The following is a 22,917-nucleotide window of genomic DNA, read 5'->3' on the forward strand; positions in this document are numbered from 1 at the left end:
TAGCAGACCGGGTAGTATGGTCCTTGGGGCACTGGACTCTCATATCCAGGATAGCTTTGGGTGACCTTAGGACCATTTGGCAGTTTGAGTCCTCGTAACCAGTTAACAGCTGGGAAGAATTCACTTCTGCCTGGACCTGGGCATCTACTCTTTGGGGATCAGCACAGCTACAGGGCACCTCCCCAGTTCACACCTACAAGATAACAGTCAATCATTCAGTCCCAACACTCTAAGAGCTAATTCTTCTCTGATGAACACTGACCATGTGTCAGGCAGGGTGCAATGAACAGCCAAGGCCATGGGTTTAGATCTCTGTGGTACCAAACTCTAACCAACTGGGTCAACCATAAGGAAAAGTAAGTGACAGAAATTGAACAGGTCTTGAACCCAGAACTGTGGCCTTTTTTAGTGCCACACTCCACTCAAAACAAACTTATAAATGCCAGTGCATACCTAGCGAGGCAAGTGAGAAAATGACAGAGGCGGCAGAGTGTAGGAATGAGGAGGAAGGATTACTCAGAGAGGAAGTCATGTGGCTGAAATTTTGGTTAGAACAGGAAAAGAATTTTCGCAAAGAAAAAGTATTCTATATGAACATCAGGGATCATGGTTACAATTCTGTTTTCTCTGCATTAAGTACTCTTCTGTGATTTAGCACAGATACTTTCCCCACAGGAGAGTACACTTAGAGCTAAAACCACACACTTTAAGAACTTCAGAATATTACATATTTGTGAACTGAGAATTTGTTTTGCTAGAGAAAGAACAGACTTCATCTATCAGTGCGTTGTTTTGAATGATTCTTATGGCTGGTGTTGAAATCAACTGAACTTTTATTAAACAATTTTTTTTTTTTTTTTGGTCTTTTTGCCTTTTCTAGGGCCGCTCCCATGGCATATGGAGGTTCCCAGGCTAGGGGTCGAATCGGAGCTGTAGCTGCCGGCCTACACCAGAGACACAGCAACTCAGGATCCGAGCCACACCTGCAACCTACACCACAGCTCATGGCAACGCCGGATCCTTAACCCACTGAGCGAGGCCAGGGATCGAACCCACAACCTCATGGTTCCTAGTCGGATTCATTAACCACTGAGCCACAACGGGAATTCCTCTTTTTTTAAATTTATTTATTTATTTATTTTTTAACTTTCAAACATTGTAATGGCAAAGAGAATCACTTAGTCTATCCTTACCTCCCTGGCCCCCATCTTCCTGTTAAGCAGTTGACTTGCACAAGGTTTAAGCAACTGGTGGACTGGCAATTATGTCCATATACCACCCTGCCCTTCCCTCAGAAAAACTATCATCACATGTGAACTGTAATTATTTAACTGCCTGCCTGCTTCACCTGACCCCACCAGAAAGGCAAACTTCACAGGAAAAGGGCTTTGATTGCAGTCCCTGCTAAGCACGCAGTAGGCACTAGTTAAACTGTTAAATGCAGGAAGGAGTTAAAGGGCCCACGCATAGCAGAAATGCTATGCTAGCAGGGTAGATACGAATAAAGCATTTGTGAATGAAAGGCCTTTAGAATAAATGAATTGATGCCAACTGGGCCATTTAAGCTGGCAAAGGAGGAGTAACTCTTGCCTGGCAAAGTGTGTTTGTAGCGACCTTGAGCATATGGAAGCCACATTTTTAGGCTGGGGTGTGCACGGAGTCTCTGAGAATTCTGTACAAGGAAGAAGCTGATTCCATTTTATACCGCACGTTGTAAATGGCACTATCGACATATAAAAGACTCTGCCCAAGGAGGCTCTGGGCAGAATGTCCCAGCCCACCCTAAGCCAGAGAGAAATAAACCCTAAGCATTGAACGTCCCCAGGATAGGAAGCACCTTCAAATCCAGGAAAAGAAGGTAAGTAGATACCCGGAGCTGAAGGTGGCCGCTCTAGATCAGCCCTTTTGTCAGCCAATGATCAGGGCCCTCTCTGTGTTCCAGATTCCAAGGTGACGGTGCCACAGGTTAGAAATTCCCTTTCGTATTCACGGCGTATGACTGGTAACAATGGAATTTTGCATCTCTTACTAACCAGCTCTTCGGCTTAAGTACCTCCCACATATACACCCACACCCGAGGTGAGGGGTGCAGGCGCCTAAGGATCTGAGGCTTGGGCAGGCACAAAGCTTGACAGGCGGGCCCGCGCCCTTGGCTTTCGGGGGCCCAGGCTAACGCGAGACGCCTCGCCCGCCCAGGGCCGCCCCCGCGCGGGGTGGAAGTGGAGGCTGGATAGGCTCTCCGCACCTCGGCGGGTTGCAGAGCCTCGGCGTACGGGCCGGGCGTTGGGGCGTTTCGGCGTTGGGGTGGGGTACGCCTCGCCCCAGGCCGGGCGGGCAGGAGCTGGGGATGGGGGACCGTCGGAGCGGCAGGGGACTCACCTGCAGCAGCACCGCCAGCAGGAAGCACAGGTACATCTGGTAGATGCCCATCTCGCCCACTGCCTGGAACGCCTCCTCCACCTCCATGGCGGGCCGCGCGCTCCGCCTCGGCCCCGCCGCCAGCAGGAGCCCGGCCCTGGCCTGCCCTTCTACCGCCCCCGCTCCGGCGCGGCCCTCGGCGGCGGGCCCAGCGCGCGAGCCCCACGGCGCCCGGCACCGGCTCGGCCCCGCCGGCTCCCAGCCCGGCGCGGCGTGGGTGCGCGGGCGGGGCGGCGGGCCGCGCGTCTGCGCGGGCGGGGCCGGGGGCCGCGCGGGCTTGCGAGTCCGGGGCGGGAGGCCGGGTACCCGGGCCTCTGCGCTTCCTGTTAAAGATTTTTTTTTCTGAGAAGGATGAGTGTCTGCGGCGCTTAAAGGAAAGAGGAAGTGGAAGTGGGCTCGAGCTTAGGCATCTCTCTGATGGAGAAACACGAAAAGGGCAGCTGCCACGGCCCCGGCTTCGGCGATGAGTGCTGGGTGACCTGGGGACTGCTCAGCATTATTTGCTTTTTTGTACAAATCAGTTTAATGAGGGGAGAGGGAATGGGTTCTAGATCTTTCAGAGATGAGTGGTGTTCAACATTTTTTTCCAGTGCTACTCAGTGCTACCCTATGAGGTCAGGTCACAGGTAGTCAAATCCTTGCAAAACCATAAGATGTATTTGGTTATAGATATATGCACGAGGTACGAAGGAAATACAAAAAAACTGAAAGATTAATTTGTGGGACAGGACATGATGGCTGCCAAGGTGATTGAAGGATAAACAGCAGTGTGCCCGGCTGGAAATGGAAAAAGATGCAACAGGAACTAGGGACGCTGGTTGCCTGCTTTAAGTCCCCACTTTTCTGAACCTGCTTAGGTCGATTTTAACAGCTGCATAGTAGTCCACTGTCCAGACTGTGGCCCTCAATACAATAGTTAACAGAAGAGATGAACAGCTATAATGCCTTATCCAGGATTTTACCTCTAGGAGAGGGAGAAGGACCTCTAATTTTCTTGTAACTGCTCTTGTCTGGATTTGGCTGTAAGATTATAGAAGTTTAGTAAAATGAGTTGGAAGTATTTGGTAAAACTCCTTTTTTTTTTTTTTTTTTTTTTTCCTTTTTGGTTCTGACCACAGCCTGTGGAAGTTACCCTGGCCAGAGACGGAACCTGTGCCACAGCAACCCAAGCCTATGAGGCACAAGGGAACCCTGGTAAACCTGTTGAAACCATCTGGACTTGGCTTATTTTGCAAGATGAGCCTTGTTATTACAGAGATAGAGAGATAGAGAGAGAGAGAGAGAGAGAGAGAGAGAGAGAGATAGACAGACAGACATGTCATATTTTTATGACTTTTTGTTCTTGAATTAGTTTTTCCAAGAAATGTTTATATTTTATCTAATTTTTCTGTTGTTTTGGGAATAAACTTGTTCGTCTTGTTCTTTTAGGGTTTTTAAAATCATGTTTTAGCTGTATTTATGCCTCATTTTTTATTCTTAATATTATTCATTCTTACTGTCCCATTCTAATCAGTTGATTACTTTTTAAAGAACCAGTTTTTACTTGTGATTTTTCTTTTTGTATGTCTTTGTTTTCTATTTTATGGATTATATGAATTATTTTCTTTACTTATTTTTGCTAGTCTATAATTCTTTTACTACCTACATAACTTCAAAGTTTAGATTTTTGCTTTTAATTTTCCTTTTATAAGACTAATTATATTCAAGGCTATGCATTTCTCTCTAGGTAACTACTTTGCTCAGTCTCATGAGTTTTGTCATGTGGTGGTTTTGTTGTCTTCAGTTTTAAATATTCCATAACATTGTAATGTCCTCTTTAACCAATGAGCCATTTGTTAGTGCATTTTTTAAATTTTCCAAATAAAGGTTGTTATGACTTATTATGGATTGCTAATTTAAATGTTTTGTGAACAGAGGTGATATTAAATCTTGGTAATTGAATTTTCTTGCACCTAGTACATGGTCATTTTAGAAAAGTGTACTGAAAGTATTGAAAATACTCTATTTGGGTACAAGATGCTCTAAATATTTGAGCAACCTTGTTAATTTTATTAAAGTAGTCTATATTTCTAGAATTTTCTCTGTTGAATATATGAATTTTTAATAAATTAGTCAAAATTTTCCAAAATGATTATCTTTTTGAAGTTGTTTTTTGTTGTTGTTGTTGACTTTTTTTTTTTGAGGGCCGCACCTGCCGCATATAGAGGTTCCCAGGCTAGGGGTCAAATCAGAGCTACAGCTGCTGGCCTCCACCACAGCCACGCCAGATCTGAGCCATGTCAGCGACCTACACCACTGCTCACGGCAATGCCAGATCCTTAACCCACTGAGCGAGGCCAGGGATCAAACCCAAAACCTCATGGTTCCTAGTCAGATTCATTTTCACTGTGCCACAACAGGAACTCCTCTAATGTTTTTGTCTTAATTTTTATTTTGTCTAATGTTAGTATTGCTGCATCTGTTTTTTGTTATTTCCTTATAATCCCTTTATTTTCATCCTTTAATTTTTGTTGTGCTTTAGGAATGGTTATGGGAGGAGGTTTTTGTTTTTATTTTTGTTTCTTTTTGGTGTATCCAATTTTGTAGTCTCTGTCTTTTAATGGGTGAAATAAATCCATTTATGTTTATTGTGAATGATAAATTTGGAATCATTTCTACCATTTCACATTTTGCGTTTAGCATCTTCTTTTATTTTCCTTCCTGACTATCCGTTGGAGTCTTAAGGCCCTTTATATATTGCCCTTATTTCTTTTTGCAATTTTGGGAGGTACAGGTTGCATTATTGTTATTTTAGTAGTTACTCTACGTTTTAATGTCCACATAACTGTACACTTTTCTACAGTTTGTAGTAGAACAACCACACCTCCACAGCAACCCGAGCTGCTGTAGTTGGATTCTTAATCCACTGTGCCACAGCTGGAACTTTTATCTATTCTCTTTTCAAACTACATGAGATTCCAAGAATGATTTATCTGAGAAAACATAGGAGGACATAAAGTGTTATGTTCTGGAAAACCTTGTTCGGTGACTCAAGAAGTGTTTTGTGGTGTCAAAACACCGATGAAGAAGATTAATGTCAAGTGTTTTTATAAAAAACTTTCATTGTTAAGAAAAATTATCCTGCACTTGAAAATAATAAGAAAGCAAGAAGAGAATTGTATGTCCTTTCAATGTAGTAATATTTAATTATTTGATTCAGGAGGAAAAATTAACTGTGTTTGACTTAACTATTTGCTATGAATTAGAATCCAAATACTGTGTAGTCACATGTAAATTTGTAGATTTTGTTTGGTAGAGATATAAATGATTGTTTAACAGGAAAGATAATATATTACTTCATTGCCCTATTAAACATTAATTCATTTTGTGTCTAATCTAGCAATCTTTATTTTTTTTCCCTAGAAATAACCAGTTCCTCAAATGTTCTTAGAACCAGCTTTTCCATCCTACTGGTTCCTTCATCAATTAAAATAACATCAACATGGGTTCATTCTATATTGGTAAGAGAGTCATATTTTTAATTTTTGAAATTTTTCTTTGATATTATGATGTGTGGAAGTGAAAAAGTATAAATCAATATTTTATTATATATATACCTAAGTTAATAAATGAAGTGCTCAGTAGAAATAGGGTTTTTTCATCTTGCCCCAACTGTTTATGTATTTTAAATGGGCCAGAAACTTTTCTCTATCTTCAGTGTTAATTTATATTATCTTGGAACATACATACTAAAAGCAGTTGGTTATTGTGAGGACAGCAAATGCAACCTTGGAGTGTCAGAAATGAGGTCTACGGGTTGATAGAGGCCAGGTATGCAGTACTGAGGAGCTTCAACTTTTTCCTACAGGTAATGGGGACTACTGCAGTGTTTTTTCAGGGGAGCTGTGATTTTTAAAAGATGGTTTGGCAGCAGTGGGGAATGCATATAACACCCGTTGAGACACTGTTGTAAGAGCCCAGGCAGAGCCCAATGAGGTCCTGAGGGCTTAAACCAGGGCAATAATAGGGATGGAGAAGTTAAGTCAAATCTAAGGTAAAATCTGCAAAAAAGTGATAGTGCTTCATTTTGCATTAGCTGAGATAAGAGAGAGATTAGCAATGATTCCTTTGTTTATGGTTTCAATAACTGGGAAAATAGAGGTAGTACTATGAACTGAAGTGGGCAACACAGAAGGTGGAATAGGTGGGTGGTAATAGGTTGAAGGGCCTAAAACAGGAATGGTGGGGCAGAGAGGTATTGCTCTTTTAAATGGTCGTTGCCCCTTTAAGATCCTGCCCTTCCCCCTTAACCCACCCAGGCCCCTGCTGGATTTCCTTGCCCTAATTTACAGCCTGTGCCAGAGCTTCTGAGCCTGCGCTGGAGGAAGAGCTGGGCTAATTAAAGCTCTCCTGAGGCTCAAGGTATTGCATCTGTGGCTCTTAGAAAAGAGTTCCATTTTGAGAGCATATTTTCCCCATCTGACCATTCTTTACTCATTTTTGGTTTTCTTAAGTCCTTTCCTACCATAATTTTATAGTACGTGTATTTCATTTTATAACTCCAGTAATGAACATCTGGGGCTTTTTTAATAATAAAAAATTAAAATAATGTCTAAAATGGGATGGCCAGCAATTACACACTTTTGGGGCTATGAGAAGAAGAAAAGTTAACTTGATCTGGTAAATTACATAAAACTTTGAAGCAAATATACCCAAATCATTATCATCTTCTTTCCTTTATTATAAAACCTGCACACCTAACCACTGTGTCATGCCTTTTGCTTCATTGATAATTTGATGTCCCAGAAGGCTACTGAAATTTGGTATGCATGATAATAGACTTCACATATATTAAGTGTTGTTTCAAACCCTTGGAAATCAGAGTTGTATACCAGCCTAAATGTACCCAGAGTTAGTCTCTTTTAAAAATACGAAGAACATTTTTCCTTCCTCTTGAACCTTCATGCTGAGATAACTCCTTATTTATTGTTAGTGTGTCACAGCAACATATCTGAATAAAGACAGCCAATGCACAAATAGCCCCAATCAACAATAAGTTGATATAAACACAGCAAATGTGATGGGAGTGACCGGATCACAAGGAAGTTAGATTTTGAGGGCAGATGTCTGGGAGTAAGGACCAAGACAACAAAGGGAGAAAATGCAAAAAGAAAATGGAATTAGCAGTGAGATGGACATCTTTCCATCATCTGTCCTCCCAAACCAACAACTGTCATTCAAAAACCACCCTGAAGTGGGTGAAAGCACTAAATTAAAGATGAAGAAACTGGCTATTTCCATGTCTCAGACCTTAGCAATAAAACAAAAGAGTATGAATAGAGTTAGGTCTAAAATTCAGGAGGTTGCAGCAGGGAGAGATGAAATATGGGGGAAATGAGCCATTAATTATGTTTGAATTTAGATAGTAGAGTATTTTGCTTGCTAAGAGTCCGATTTTACATGTTGTCCCAAGAGGCACTGAGCTTAGATAATAGGACATTCATTTAATTCAACAAATTCATTCCTGAGTGCCCAACTTTAATGAAAATGTCAGAGTTGTTGTTGCTGTGACTGCTGCTTGCTGCTGCTATTTCTTACATGGGAGAATTCTACAACAAGGGAATACAGACTGAAATGATGAATTTGCTGTGATCATGGGGGTCGATCTGTTGAGGCTGTGCTTCAGTAGGATGGATAAAAGTTTGCCCTATCCAAGGACAAATGCCTCACAGTTCCCCAGAATGAAGATAGGGATGCTGTTGCAATTGCCTGAACCACTTGAGCTGGTTGAGTATTACACAAAGATGTTGACAACCCGCATATCCAGAGTCTTAACTCCAGCTGCGCTTTCTACATTAAAACCAGCAAGCTCCACCACCTTAGGAAAATAGGAAGCTGAAGTAGATTTCAGAGAATTAAGTTGGGTCCACTGGATCAGTCTCAGAAAGGAGAAATCACCAATCCCAAAACCATTCTGGAAATTGTTAAGTATGAGGATTCATTCAACAAATGCTTGCTGAGCAATGACTCTGTCCTGGGCACATTGTGCTAAGAATGAGGAATACAGGGTTAAACCAGCAAAGCCTCTCCCTCTCCCTAGTGGCATTTGCCTTCCAGCGAAGACTTTCTTGGCTGCAATACTGGGTTGGTTGGGTGGGGTGGGAGCAAGGAGGAGGGAGAGGAACTGTTAACCCTGGAAATTGCATACTTGCCTTACTATCTGATCGTGAAATAGACCCCAAATCAAAACAGAAGAATGTGAACCAAGCAGATGATAAAGAAGGATAGACTCCATTATGTGTTCTGCAGTCTGAAGGCTCTAGTCCCCGTGTGTATCTGCCTTAGGAGGAATTAGCCAAATCTTGTTATCTTGTAAAAGTCACTCAGTAGAAAGTTACGTGAACACAGACATTCACAAAGAGAATTTGCATGATTTTCAGAATCAAGTTAATCCCCAATTTACTCCCATACAGCTATTTGAGCCAGAGTATCAGTGATAAAAACCCACCTTCAGCAGTTTTCACTTGAATGAGAAGAGTATCTTATGCTCAGCCAAACAGAGCAAATCAAATCCTCCTGTTCCTTATCTGTCCCAGCACAAGATTTGGAATATTCTTTGTTTCATTTTCCATTCCTACCAGCCTGGGATTCTTCCTTCACCTTTTTTCATAAAGAATTTTTTTTTTTCCAATTTGCCACTAGTCTTCTTTTTATTTTAACTGAGGAATAGTTGAGCTACAATGTTATGTTAGTTTCTGGTGTATACTAAAGTGATTTGCTGGTACATCTCTCTCTCTCTCTCTCTCTCTCTCTCTCTCTATATATATATATATATATACATTCTATATATATATATACATTCTATATATATATATATATACATTCTATATATATATACATTCTATATATATATATACATTCTATATATATATATATATACATTCTATATATATATATACATTCTATATATATATATATATATATATACACACATTCTTTTTTTTTTTTTTTTTTTGTCTTTTCAGAGCTGCACCCGCAGCATGTGGAGGTTCCCAGGCTAGGGGTCGAATCGGAGCTACAGCTGCTGGCCTACACCACAGCCACAGCAACGCCAGATCCGAGCCACGGCAATGCCGGAATCTCAACCCACTAAGCCAGGCCAGGAATTGAACCCGCAGCCTCATGGTTCCTAGTCGGATTCATTTCTGCTGCACCACGATGAGAACTCCTACATTCTTTTTCAGATTCTTTTCCATTATAGGCTATTCCAAGTTATTGGACATAGCTCTCTGTACTATACAGTGGGTCCTTGTTGTTTATCTAGTTTATATAAAGTAGCATGTATCTGTTCATCCAAAACTCCTAATTTATCCCTCTGCCCCCTTTCCCCTTCGATAACCATGCATTTGTTCTCTTTGTCTGTGAGTCAGTTTCTGTTTTGTAAATAAGTTCACTTGTGCCATATTTTAGATTCCACATGTAAGTGATATCATATGGTATTTGTCTTTCTGTCTGACCTACTTCACTTAGTATGATAATCTCTAGGTCCTTCCAGATGCTGCTGCAAATGGCCTTATTTCATTCTTTTTTCCTTCACATTTTTTTTTTAGTCACAGGACCTTTGGCAAACTGAATGCAAGTTAATGACTCATCTCAGGAAAATGAGGGTCCTGGAAAGGGTGCCCTCGTCCATACACATTTCACATGCCATTTTTAAGAAATCACTGAGTCTAATCCCCACATTCTAAGAATGTTAAATTAAGGCTACAGGGGATTAGATATTATGTTTAAGAGGATTCGGAGACTTACTGAAAGTCACATAGCTGGTTGGCACAGCAGTACATAAAACAAAGTTCTCCAAAGTTTTTGGGTTTTGTTTTTATTTTTTGGTTGTTGTTTTTATTTTTTTATGTTTTATTTATTTTTTACTATCTGAGGCCACTCTCTGGCTTAGGCTCCATCTCTGAACCTTTTCTTCTTATCTGGAAATATTAATATGGAACATTATCTTTGTACCACATTTTCACTCTGATTCCTTCGTAAACAGAGTGTGTCCCCCGTCCATGATTTTTAAGAACAGGGCTTCAGCTGAATAGAGCCCTCCCTCCCTGTCTCCCAAGCCAGAAACTCTAGGTGGGCGTATATAATAACTCAGCGACGTGACTGCCATCGCAAACGCGTGCAGGAGGAGTTCTCCTCTGTTGTGTTTGAAGCCGGAGAATGGAATAGCATTGTCGCTTTCCTTTGTGGATTACTCCTTACTCAACAGCCATTCTGCTTTTGACCTGAAAAACTGGGCCACGGAGATCCTGCACCATCAGGCGTCTTTCTTATTGGGCTGTGAAAGTCTGGCATATGGCTAATTACAATTTACACCTCCTTAAGTGCCCTAACAATCCACTAAAGGATGTTTTGTCTCTTTGGTTTACTGTTCAGAGCAGTTTTTGCAGACAAAGCAGTAAACAGTTCCTTTGGAGGTACTTGTTAATTTCAAATGATATTGCAAGAAGACGATCTGCTGTCTGGGTTCTTAATGATATATTCTCGGCCTGGTCTGTTACATGACTGTGTTCCTAATGATGTGTCATTGCCATTGACAGCGTCCCGGTGACCGGGTTGCCCTTGCTTCACCATCTTCTTCCCGAGGTGGAGACATGAGACATGCCCGTTGAGGATAAAATGAAGAACTAAAGTAAGTGAAAGATAATGAGATTTTAGGAGCGCCATATCTATGGCATAAAATAAATTAAGATAACTGATCATGAAGGTGTTTGAATAAAGATATTTGAGTCATTTTGTGTTGATGTTTTTATCATTGCTCTTTTCAGCTGTGTGTTCGTGAGATAAAAACACACTCGTTGCAAGGCGATGGGGTGTCTCTCGAAATAACATATAAACGAAAGTTATTGCTTCAAGCTGAAAGTTTAATTTGTTGGATATCAACATACACGCTGATAACTAGACATCACTTAAGCAGAGAAGGTTTCTTTTCAGGAAAGTGGTTTGCACGGGGAGATATTCTTGTGGAGGTGTTTTATTTGAAGCTGGGGGTAGAGCGTAAGGGTGGATTTAGTCCTGGGGCTCCCTTCTGGCCCTGCCAACAGGTGACCAGCTGGCACCAAATAGAAGCATGACAGCTCAGTGGCCTCCACTGAGACTCACATTTCTCTTTTCCTTCATCCAGGGAATAGCTAAAAACACAATTTCTAATTTCCTTACTGGCACAGACTGTGCAGAAATAAGGTTTCAGTTAAAGAGCATAAAAACATGCCCAATCATTTATAACTTTAAAGTTTAAGCTTGGTACTAGTGTTTTAGGAATTAAGTGATCTATGAACTTTGGAAAAGCTGATAATATGGGAGATTTCAAATTTGAAAGTTCAGCTTTGAGATCAGTGTTTAAGGGATGAAGACCTTACAGGAGACCTGTACCCCCCTAATGGGAATACAGGCTCAGTAACTAAGAATCTAGCCTTTCTCCTGTCACCCTAATTGCTTCATGTGACGCCAGCTTGGCATAGCTCTGATAAAAGACGCTTACCAATCTATTAGATGAGCTCCTGAACTGTAACAATTTCCTTTGAATTAATTAATTTTTTACTTCAATCATACCTTTCAAAGACCATTAAAGCTCCCAAAGGATGATTAAAAGAAGCGGCGAAAAGATAATATGGCCACAATTTTGAGAGTTCTGCCACAATAAGGCTCAAGACCTTAGGTTCAGATGGCCCAACAGGGAGGTGGACCCGAGACAGCATTGCTCAGGGCACACAGACCTGGTCACCCCTTCAGCCCTGGCCAGCTGCTCTGTGCTCACAGGTCAGGAAGTCCTGTACCTTCTACAGTGTCACTTCAAGGCAGAAGTGCATCTTGAATTCTATCACAATCCCACCTCCCTCCTTCTCCAGCCCCTGTCAAGGTCACTTTAAACTTCCTTTAAAAATTATATATGATATGGTCCCAAAATCCATTTAAAAATACTTCCATACAGGGAAAAAAGTACAGAGTCCTTTTAAGTACAAAGTTACATGAAACAAAATTGTTTACAGAAAAGAGGCCAAAGAGCTGGTTATAGCATTTCTTGGTGAGAGGGTGGTGCTTACTGACAAAGAAATCTTGATATGATTGCTGTATTTTCTTTTTTTATATCTTCACCTCTCACTATGGTCATATTTTCCTTTAAATGCATGAATGGGCATATTTCTAATAACTATTTTGAAGTCCTTTTTTTCTAATTTTTGGGTTTTTTTGTTGTTTGTTTTCTTTTGGTTTTGGTTGCAATCTCAGCGTGTGGAAGTTCCTGGGCCAGGGGTCGAACCTGTGCCACAGTTTCGGGCTGCACTACAGCTGTGGCAACGCCAGATCCTTAACCCACTTTCCCACATGGGGAACTTCCTATTTTGAAGTCCTTGACTGCTAATCTGCTAGTTCTTTTATCTCTTCTTTTCTGGGTTTGTTTCTCTTGACTGATTTTTCTCCTTGTTGTAAGTCCCAATTTCTTGCTTCTTATACATAGCGTTTTTGTTTTTTTTTTTAATATTGAAGTATAGTTGATTTACAATGCTTCAGGTGTACAGCAAAGTAATTCAATTATATATATTCCTAAATATATTCTTATATCCTATATTATATGTATATTATATTCTGTATTACATATAGAATATATGCATAATAATATATAATACATATTTCTTTTTCAGATTCTTTTCCACTATACGATATTAATAGATACTCGATATAGTTCCCAGTGCTATATACAGTGGGTCCTTGTTGGTTACCTATTTTACATATAGGAGTATGTGTCTGTTATTCCCAAACTCCTAATTTAGCCCTACCCCTTCCCCCTTTGGTAACCATAGTTTGTTTTCTAGGTCTGTTCTGTGAGTCCTTTTCTGTTTTTTAAATAAATTCATTTGCATCATTTTTAAAAATTCTACATATAAGTAATATCATATGATATCTGACTTCACTTAGCATCATTCTTTTTTATGGTTGTGTAGTATTCCATTATGTGCACATATATGTGTGTGTGTCTGTGTATACTACATCTCTCTTTGTGGGATGATCTCTTCACCCTCACCTTGCTCTTTACAAGGTGAGTCCTTATACAACACAAGTGCCACACCCTAAGGGAGGTCAGCTCTGTTATTCACTGTCACCGTACTCTGTCTCTGTCACAGCATTTAACCACAGTTGGTCCTTTTAAGCATTTATATGTTTACTTGCTTTAGTCCATCTCCTTTACTCATCTATAAATGAAGGCAGGGACCACGTCTGCCTTGTTCACTCTATTCTGCCAGGGTCAAACACAGTGCCTAGGGCATAGCTGGTCCTCAATAAGTATGTGTTGAATAAATGAATTACTATTTATAATAAACCATGATAGTTATATTTATTATACCATATGTGGTTTCACAAGGAAAATTGGGATCGTTTTGGTTAATATTATGGAGGTTTAGCAAGTCATACACAAAAGTACATCTGAAGTTGCACCTGGATGTGTTGCTACTCTCGGGGTAGAGGATATTAGGAGAGGGTGTGCAAGGAAGAACAAGGGGATGGAGACTCCAAGGATGGAGAGTGTGATAAAAGCTAAGGAAGGTGTGTGGGGAAGGGGGAACAAATGCCACTTAAAACACTTAACCCTTTGATGTGTATTCTCCCACGACTTTTATCTTGGAGATTTCTATTTTCCATGCATGAGGCCTATAAAAACTAATGTGATTGAAAGGAAAAAAATTTGGCCTCTAAGTTAATTTTATGACATCACCAGGGTCCTATATGAGGGTCCTATTGTTGCCATTATACATTGCCACAAATAGAATGGCTGGAAATAGAAGTTTACTGTCTTACAGTCCTGGAGGCCAGCAGTGAGCCTTATGGGACTAAAATCCAGGTGTCAGCAGGGCTTGGTTCCTTCTCAAGGCTCCAGGGGAGAATGTGTTCCCTGTGCCTCCCGGCTTCTGTGGCTGCCTGCATTCCTTGGCTCGTGTTACATCCCTCCAGTTTCTGCTTCTGTGTCGCGTTGCCTTCTCTTCTGTAATCAGATCTCCCTCTTCTTTTCTCTTATACTTGTGACTATATTTAGGGCCTGCCTGGATAATGCAGGATAATCTTCCTATGTCAGGATCCTTACTTAAGCACACCTGCAAAGCCCCTTTTGCAACATAATGGAGTATTTCCAGCCTCCGGGGATTAGGGTGTTTGTATCTTTCCGGCCATTACTCGGCCTACCATGGGTCCATTTCAAAACTGAATTTCTGTCATGTCATCTCTTTAAAAAAGCAAGTGCTAGAATTCCCATTGCAGCTCAGCAGAAACGAGGCTGACTAGTATCCATGCAGTATTGCTGTGAGCTGTGGTGTAGGTCGCAGACATGGCTCAGATATTGCATTGCTGTGGCTGTGGTGTAGGCCTGCAGCTGTAACTCCCATTTGACCCTTGGCCTGGGAACGTTTGTATGCTGCATGTGGGACCCTAAAAAGACCAGAAAAAAAAAAAAGTGCTTTATTTTTTTGTATTGGGTATGGTTTGTTTTTAGTTTTTATTTTTTGGCCTTTTGTCTTTTTAGGCCCACACCCTCAGCATATGGAGGTTCCCAGGCTAGGGGTCTAATCGGAGCTATTGCCACCAGCCTACGCCAGAGCCACAGCAACGCCAGATCCGAGATGCATCTGCGACCTACACTGCAACTCACAGCAACGCCGGATCCTTAACCCGCTGATCGAGGCCAGGGATCAAACCCTCAACCTCATGTACAAGTTGGATTTGTTTCCATTGCGCCACGACAGGAACTCCTGTTTTTAGAATTCTAACAGGTTCTTGGTAACTGCTCTTTTCTGCAGGGCACTGGCAATTTTCACGGCTAACCAAACTCAGCTCTGAATGCAGTGCCTCTCATTTCTCACAGGCCAACGCTTTGTTTCTAAGAAAAAGAAATAATATCCTAAGCCAACAAAACACTTCAGTTTTGTTCTATGTCGGGGGTTTCTTTTGCAAGACACCTCCAGTGACACTGAACTTAAATAAATATCTGATTAAAGGTTCGTTTTAGAGATGACAGAGGAAAAAAAAACTTCCAGAGATTTCTGTTAGGAAAAATCCTGAGCAACCTATGTTTTAACATGTTTCTACTCTTCACAGTTCTAGTCCTGCCAATTTAGGAAGTAGAAATTCATTGTAAGACTTTTGTGTTTTTCTGCTTTGACTCTGCGGTACTGGTCAACTTCCATGGAGTTTGCCCTTTAGACTATTATTTCATAATAATACCTGAAAACCTGCTAAACTGCATCTCCCCAGGTTAAATCCAGCTTCTGTCGGAAAGGACTTTAAATGACTGCACCCTGAAGGCACATAATTCGAGAGCATGAGTGCAGGGCCTGGAGCTGCTCTTTGAGGGAGACCTTGGTCTTCGGCCAGGACCACATGCAGGCAAGAAGCTATTGCTGGAAAGAACCCCGGCCTTCTCAGCTCGGATGCCTTGGACGTGGGTTGGTCACTTCCAGCCCCATGCTGTGCTGTCCAGGTAGAAATATATACAAGCACTGTATTTAAATATGTAATGAACATTTTTATTTATTTATTTATTTTGATAGGCAAGAAACAGATTTATTAGGATAGGATGCTTGTTAGAGATGCAAGTGGGTAGGTAAGGAAGCTCTATCCATAATTAACATTTTTAGCAGGCATGTTAAGAACAGCCAAAAAAGTGAGATTAGTGTTAATGATGTAGTTCACTTAATCCAGTAGACCCAAGATAGTGTCATTAACACAAATCAGTAAAATTGATAATTATTGAGAGATTTTACATTCTTTTAAAAAAAATGTTCCTATTAAATCTTGATTCTGGTGTATCATTACACCTCCAGCACATCTCAGTTTGAACCAGTCCTGTTTCCAGTGCTTAGTGGCCACATGTGGCTTATGGCTACTGTATGGGTTATAGGTCCTTTTGGGGGATTAACAAAACGACTTAGTCAATAGCGGTCCTTTGCCATCATGGATGCATTTTTTTAGTCCTTTATATACTTTCTGGTTTTGTTGTATTTTTGCTTTTTAGTTTTCTTGTTAGCTATAAATCTTTGCTTTTTTTTCTTTAAATAAATCTTTGGGGTTTTTTTTGTTGTTGTTTTTTTTTTTTTTTTTTTTGGTTTTTAGGGCCTCGTTTGAGGCATATGGAGGTTCCCAGACTAGGGGTCAAGTCAGAGTTACAGCTTCTGGCCGACCCCACAGCCAGAGCAATGCAGGATCCGAGCCATGTCTGCGACCTACACCACAGCTCATAGCAACACCGGATCCTTAACCCACTGAGCAAGGCCAGGGATCAAACACGCAACCTCGTGGTTACTAGTCGGATTCATTTCCACTGCACCACCGTGGGAACGCCAATAAATTTTCATTTTTAAAGATTTAAAAAATCTTTGTTTTTCTTCAAGGAGAAACAAGAACTTTCTCTTTGGGGCTGAAACTCAGAGGATAACCCATGTATGCAACATGAGATAAGGTGATTTGTATTCCCCTGGTTAGCTTCACAGGTGCTCTCCGAGCCCTTCATAAAAGATCTCCTCCACCTCCCAGAATGTGACCTTGGCCTGAAAGATGCTCATGGGAAATGGTGATGGAACCACCTCACAAGTGCTCTAGCAAAGCCCACGTGCCTCCCAGGACAGCATAACACCTTCTCTGCACAAGGTCAGGGGCAGATTTTGGAATAGATTTGTTCCCTTATATCTGGGACTCCTCTGTTTCTGCCTAAGGAAATAGCCCTGAACTGGGACTCAGGAAAGCTGGCTTTCTCAGCTAGTTGGGAGACCTTGGGTAATTCTAATTCTCTGCGCCTCAAGGCACTCATTAGTAAAATGATGAAGTCAGAATAGATCAGTGGTTTTCTTACAGAAGCCGTGAACTCCCTTTCCAAGCAAAACTTTACCAATCCCAACACATTAAACAGATGCAAGTGGGGCTGCTCTGAGAGCAGTCAGGGCAGGGAGCTGGAGGAGAAGCAGGGGCAGGATGGACCAGAGCCCCACTGCCTCAGCCTGCCTTTTGCATCTGAGGCACAGTTTAAAAACCTGAATAGAGGGTCTCCACCACAGCTTTCAGCATTCAACATTCTAATTCTCTGTTATTTTCCATTGCACCATATTAGCCAGTGCTCTTGGTTAACAAGCTATAGAGTAAGAACAAAGTGGGTGGCAGATCATTTGCAGGAAGTTCAAGGCTGGCTTTAGGATTTGCATCCATTCTAAGTACTTTCTATGTATTTTCCCTTTGGAGCCCTGCTACCCTATCCCATAGCATATCGAACACGTAATTTTCATTTGGAAAGACAACTTTTTTCAGGTCTCAAGTATTTGTGAAAGTCCTTAAAAAACTTACAGGCTGAAGGTATGGTACCTCCTTTTTTTTTTTTTTAGGAACAAAAGCTCAAATTTATTAGTAATCACAGAAATGCAGTTAAGGAGTTCCCGTTGTGTGCAGCGGGAAGGAATCTGACTAGTGTCCATGAGGGTGTGGGTTCAATCCTGGCCTTGCTAAGTGGGTCAGGGATCTGGTGTTGCTGTGAGCTGTGGTGTAGGTCACAGACGAGGCTCAGATCCCATGTTGCTGTGGCTGTGGTTTAGGCTGTCAGCAGCAGCTCCAATTCAACCCCTAGACTGGAAACTTCCATATGCCACGAGTACAGCCCTAAAGGTACGGTACCTTCTGTGCCTGCTGGATAAATAACACAGAGGAAGTTATGTCAGTGTCATGTTGCCAGAGGCCCAGGTTTCTTTATTTCCAGTGATGCAACATGATAGAGCAGAAGTGGCCACAGTGTACAGCTCTCCGTTTCCTTCTCTAGCCTCAAAGAATTCCTAACTTGCAACTAGAATATAAAAAGAGCCAGAGTAGGATATCAAAACCATGAGCCAATGAATGAAGGGCAATGTGAGCTATGAAAAAAACTGCAATAGAACTGAAGCTCAGTAAATATGAAAATATCTGATCTGGGAGTTCCTGTTGTAGCTCAGCAGTTAACGAACCATAATGACACAGGTTCGATCCCTGGCCTTGCTCAGTGGGTTAAGGATCCGGCGAGGCCGTGAGCTGTGGTGTAGGTCACAGATGCAGCTTGGATCCTGCACTGCCCTGGGTATGGTGGAGGCTGGCAGCTCCAGCTTCAGTTTGACCCCTAGCCTGGGAACGTCTGTATGCCACAGGTGCAGCCCTAAAAAGACTATATATATATAGATATATCTATATACATGGAAAATATCTGATCTGAACCTGAGTATTTCAGGGGATGTGACTATCGACATAATAATGTGTGACTTTGATATTACTGAGTGAAAAAGATACCTAATTATATTATTACACCTATAATATATTAGATGACAATATATTAGATGATGAACTTTTTAGTGTCTAGAAACTTGTTCCATTTTTTCATTTTTTAAAAATTTTCTTGAAGTATGCTTGATTTACAGTGCTGTGACAACTTCTGCAGGCGATGAACTTCTGTTATTTTGTTTTGTTTTTCTAATATGCTAATATGACTGCCTGTTAGTAACAGTGTTATTTAAGTGTAGGCAACATTTTGTTTTGTAGCCTTATCAGAGAATGCAATATTCTTTTTTTGCTTTTTAGGACCGTACCTGAGGCATATGGAAGCTCCCAGGTGAGGGGTCAAATTGGAGCTGCAGCTGTACCACCACCATGGCAACACCAGATCTTAAACACATCTGTGATTGACGCCACTGCTGGTGGCAAGGCCAGAACCTTAACTCACTGAGTAAGGCCAGGGATCAAACCTTCATCCTTGCAGAGACAACATTGGGTCCTTAACCTGATGAGCCCTAAAAAGACTATATAGGGAAGAAGGGCTGGAACTCCTTCTTCTTTTTTTTTTTTTAATTTGGCTATACCCACAGCATGTTGAAGTTCCCAAGACAGTGACTGAACCTGAGCCAGAGCAGTGACCCAAGCCACTGTGGTGACAATGCCAGATATTTAACCTGCTGTGCCAGGAAGAGACCCCTGAAAATAAAATAATCTACTTGAACAAAGAACAAATTAACCCTTTTCTTAAGCCCATATAGATGCTGCATTTAACTAAGGCTTGTAGTGATTTCTTGATATTTTTCCGGAAGGTCACTTCTCTCAAAGCATTCACTGCTTAAAGATCGTCAAGCCGTGAATGGGGGAAAGTTTCCTTTTCCCGACAAGATGGCAAACCATTTTGTCCCTCCGTCTCAGCCCTAGGGGTGCCAGGGAAGTGAGAGAGAAGTTGATGAACTGGCCAAACTCTCAAACAGCAAAATCAAGAGAGACACAAAAGCAAACAAACTAACAGAGAGAGAGAAGGCAAGAGAGCAAGAGCAAGGGGGAGGGGGGGAATGAACATAAGAAAAGATCTCTAAAATTTTAGGGAAATTACTGGAAGAATTAAAAATAGAATGTATGGGAGGTCCTGTCATGGCACAGAGGAAACAAATCTGACTAGCATCCATGAGGACGCAGGTTGGATCCCCGGCCTCGCCCAGTGGGTTAAGGATCTGGTGTTGCCGTGACTTGTGGTGTAGGCTACAGACTCGGCTCAGATCTGGCCTGGCTGTGGTTGTGGTGTAGGCTGGCAGCTATAGCTCCTATCGACCCCTAGCCTAGGAACCTCCATGAGCTGCCAACGCAACCCTAAAAAAAAAAGGAAAAAAAAGTATAACTTTTGGACTCATTATTATGGTTTCCATCGCTGCTGAAATTCCTTCCTGCTTCGTGTCCTCCTTCCCATTACATGCTTTAGCATATGAATCAGAGTTATTGAAAGTCTGGTCTGCTCATTTGAACATCTAGAATAGATTCTCTGCTTGCTTTGTGTTTTGGCACTGTTTTTTTCCTCTTGATTTTTACATGTCCTGTAACTTTTTAATGGATGCTGCACATTGTGTGTAGAAGAACAGTTGAGACTGAGATAAATAGTATTTATGTCCAGAAATAGTGTACTTCTTTTCCTGACCAGCCATATCTATACATGGAGGGTTAAATCAGTCTAGTAGGGAACGGAACCGAGTGTACCACAGGACTTCTCCTAAACATAGATGATAAAAAGATGATGAGTTGGGAGAAAATATTTCCAATATCCAATATTAGCAAGTGCTACAGACCGAGAATGTACAAGGAACAACTTCAAATCTACAACAACAGCAAGACAGGATACCCTGAAAAACAGTCAAAATATACATCTAGACAATTCTCTGAAAAGATATAGGAGAGGCTAACAAGTATATGAAGACATGCTCAATCTCACTCTCCACAGAAGTGAAAATTAAAATACTACGTTCACCAGATTGGCAAAATTTTAAACATTCGGATGACACGGGGCGTTGATTGACAAAGGTGAGGAGAAACAAGAGTCCTCCCAGGTTACTAGCAAATACAGAAACTTGTGAGTAGGTCCAACATTCAGTGAATTTAAGCAAGTAAGCCATTCTTTTGGTTTGTCTTTTTTAAGGGCTGCTCCTGCGGCATATGGAGGTTCCCAGACTAGGGATCAAATTGGAGCTGTAGGAGTTCCCGTCGTGGCGCAGCGGTTAGCGAATCTGACTAGGAACCATGAGGTTGCGGGTTTGATCCCTGCCTTTGCTCAGTGGGTTAAGGATCCGGCATTGCCCTGAGCTGTGGAGTAGGTTGCAGATGCGGCTCGTATCCTGCATTTCTGTGGCTCTGGTGTAGGCTGGCGGCTACAGCTCCGATTCAACCCCTAGCCTGGGAACCTCCATGTGCCGCAGGAGTGGCCCAAGAAATGGTAAAAAGACCAAAAAAAAAAAAAAAAAAATTGGAGCTATAGCTACCGGCCTACACCACAGCCACAGCAACGCAGGATACGAGCCGCCGCGTCTGCGACCTACACCACAGCTCATGGCAATGCCGGATCCTTAATCTATTAATCGAGGCCAGGTATTGAACCCTTAGCCTCATGGATACTAGTCAGGTTCATTACCGTCGAGTCATGATGGGAACTCCCAAGTAACCAAGTATACATATTCTTTGAGTGTACGTGTCTGGGAACCGAACTCTTGCACAGGCCCAAAGAACAGCATTGCCCAGCATGTACTAGGTGCTCAAAAAATGCACATCGAGTGAAAGTCTGAACGTGTCCATCACAACACTGTTTTTGCTAAGTGGAGTTGAGGCAACCAGTCATCCATTGTTAGAAGCACAGGAAACTAACACGTATGTGAAGCGTGGCTGTGACAATAGCTAACCTTGGTCAAATTCTTGTCGTGTGCCAGGCAGCCTTTTAAATGCTTTATGTGTGTCAACATAATTGCCCTCACAACATTGCTGTAAGGTATTTATTTTACACAGAAGAGTTTAAGTCAGATCAACCAGGAGGTCATGCAAATAAGATGACAACGTGGGTTGGAACCCTGACATCTGGCTCCAGCAGCCAAGCGCTGAACCACCTGTGGCGAGGGGCTGCCTGCCTTCGGTCCTGTGTGTCTCTACCGGAGACCTTCCCTGAGCTGGGACCATTCTCACCTTTCCCAGCCTGTCGTTTCTGTCACGGGCCCTCTTCTCCTGCCTAAGGGGAGACTGTACTCTGCCCAGCAGACAGGAGCAGACATTAACTAGGATCCAAATGATCCCCCTGCCCCGCCCCATATAGTTAGTGAAGGGTGTCCCCCAGGCCTTTGAAATTTTTTTTTTTTTTTTTTTAGAACTGAACCTGCAGCATATGGAAGTTCCCAGGCTAGGGGTCCAGAGCTGCAGCTGTCAGCCGACACCACAGCCACAGCCACACCAGTTCTGAGCCACATCTGTGACCTATGCTGCAGCTTTCGGCAACACCAGATCCTTAACCCACTGAGCAAAGCCAGGGATCAAAGTATGTCGGGTTCTTCACCCATTGAGCCCCAATCCGCTTTCAAATCTTTTAAGGTCCTGAAATGAGGAGCTGGGACCTCAAGCAACCTCCTTTCTGGTCTTTTCAAAAAAAAAATTTTTATTACAGTTGATTTACAATGTTTTGTCAATTTCTGCTATTCTCCTTCATAGTCTTAAGACTCATTTTTCAAATGACCTGAGACAATATGGTGACTCTCTCCTCCAAGTCCCTTCCCCCTGTGGCCCTAATGGGATCTTTCGGATGTCTTCTCTGTGGAGCTTTGCACATGCCAGGAGTCTTGGGCCATGGGAATGACAGTCATCATGTTAGGCTGTAAGGTAGTGAGGCCCTCAGAGGTGACTTAGGTCTGCAAGGGTATTTTTATCTACTCTAAAGACCCCAGACTACTAAACTTTGAAACTGTCTTATTCCTATACGATTTTCTATGTTCTCCTTCTTTAGTCCTCTTTTCATCACTTGTCAGTGACTTTCTCCCTTCGTAGGCCATCAGATGACCCAGCTGAGTAGACATTTGCCTAAAGAAGATGTCATTAGGTCCTGAGCCCAACACCAAAGAGCTCTGTGTCTGAACTCGGTAGAAACGACTTTGAAGTTCATGTTCATACACTGACTGATTGCATCATTCAGTGCCA

At 42.0% G+C, this 22,917-nt stretch overlaps 1 protein-coding gene and 1 long non-coding RNA gene across 12 annotated transcripts in view; one reads left to right on the forward strand and one right to left on the reverse strand.

Annotated features, from left to right (window-relative positions):
* SLC22A15 (solute carrier family 22 member 15) overlaps positions 1–2,597 on the reverse strand; it is a 92,824-nt gene extending 90,227 nt beyond the window's left edge. For 5 of the 6 annotated variants that reach the window (XR_001308430.2, XR_001308429.2, XM_013997251.2 and 2 more), the window contains exon 1: positions 2,380–2,597. Coding sequence is in view for 4 of the 6 variants with exons in the window: in XM_013997251.2 (XP_013852705.1) it covers positions 2,380–2,466 (87 nt within the window). In the remaining 2 variants the exon portion in view is untranslated. The remainder of the gene's footprint in view (positions 1–2,379) is intronic. The other variant, XM_013997252.2, reaches the window with a different exon arrangement.
* Positions 1,983–22,917, forward strand: part of LOC102165975 — a 44,027-nt gene continuing 23,092 nt past the window's right edge. For 2 of the 6 annotated variants that reach the window (XR_303164.3, XR_001308432.2), the window contains exons 1-4: positions 1,983–2,409; positions 5,821–5,918; positions 10,998–11,089; positions 15,697–15,922. This is a non-coding gene — a long non-coding RNA (uncharacterized LOC102165975). Of the gene's footprint in view, positions 2,410–5,820; positions 5,919–10,997; positions 11,090–15,696; positions 16,423–16,923; positions 17,966–22,917 lie in introns of those variants that run through there. The other 4 variants (XR_002343486.1, XR_001308431.2, XR_002343485.1 and 1 more) reach the window with 4 other exon arrangements.

Source organism: Sus scrofa, chromosome 4 (genome assembly GCF_000003025.6).
Source record: "Sus scrofa isolate TJ Tabasco breed Duroc chromosome 4, Sscrofa11.1, whole genome shotgun sequence".
Classification (NCBI taxonomy): Eukaryota; Metazoa; Chordata; class Mammalia; order Artiodactyla; family Suidae; genus Sus; species Sus scrofa.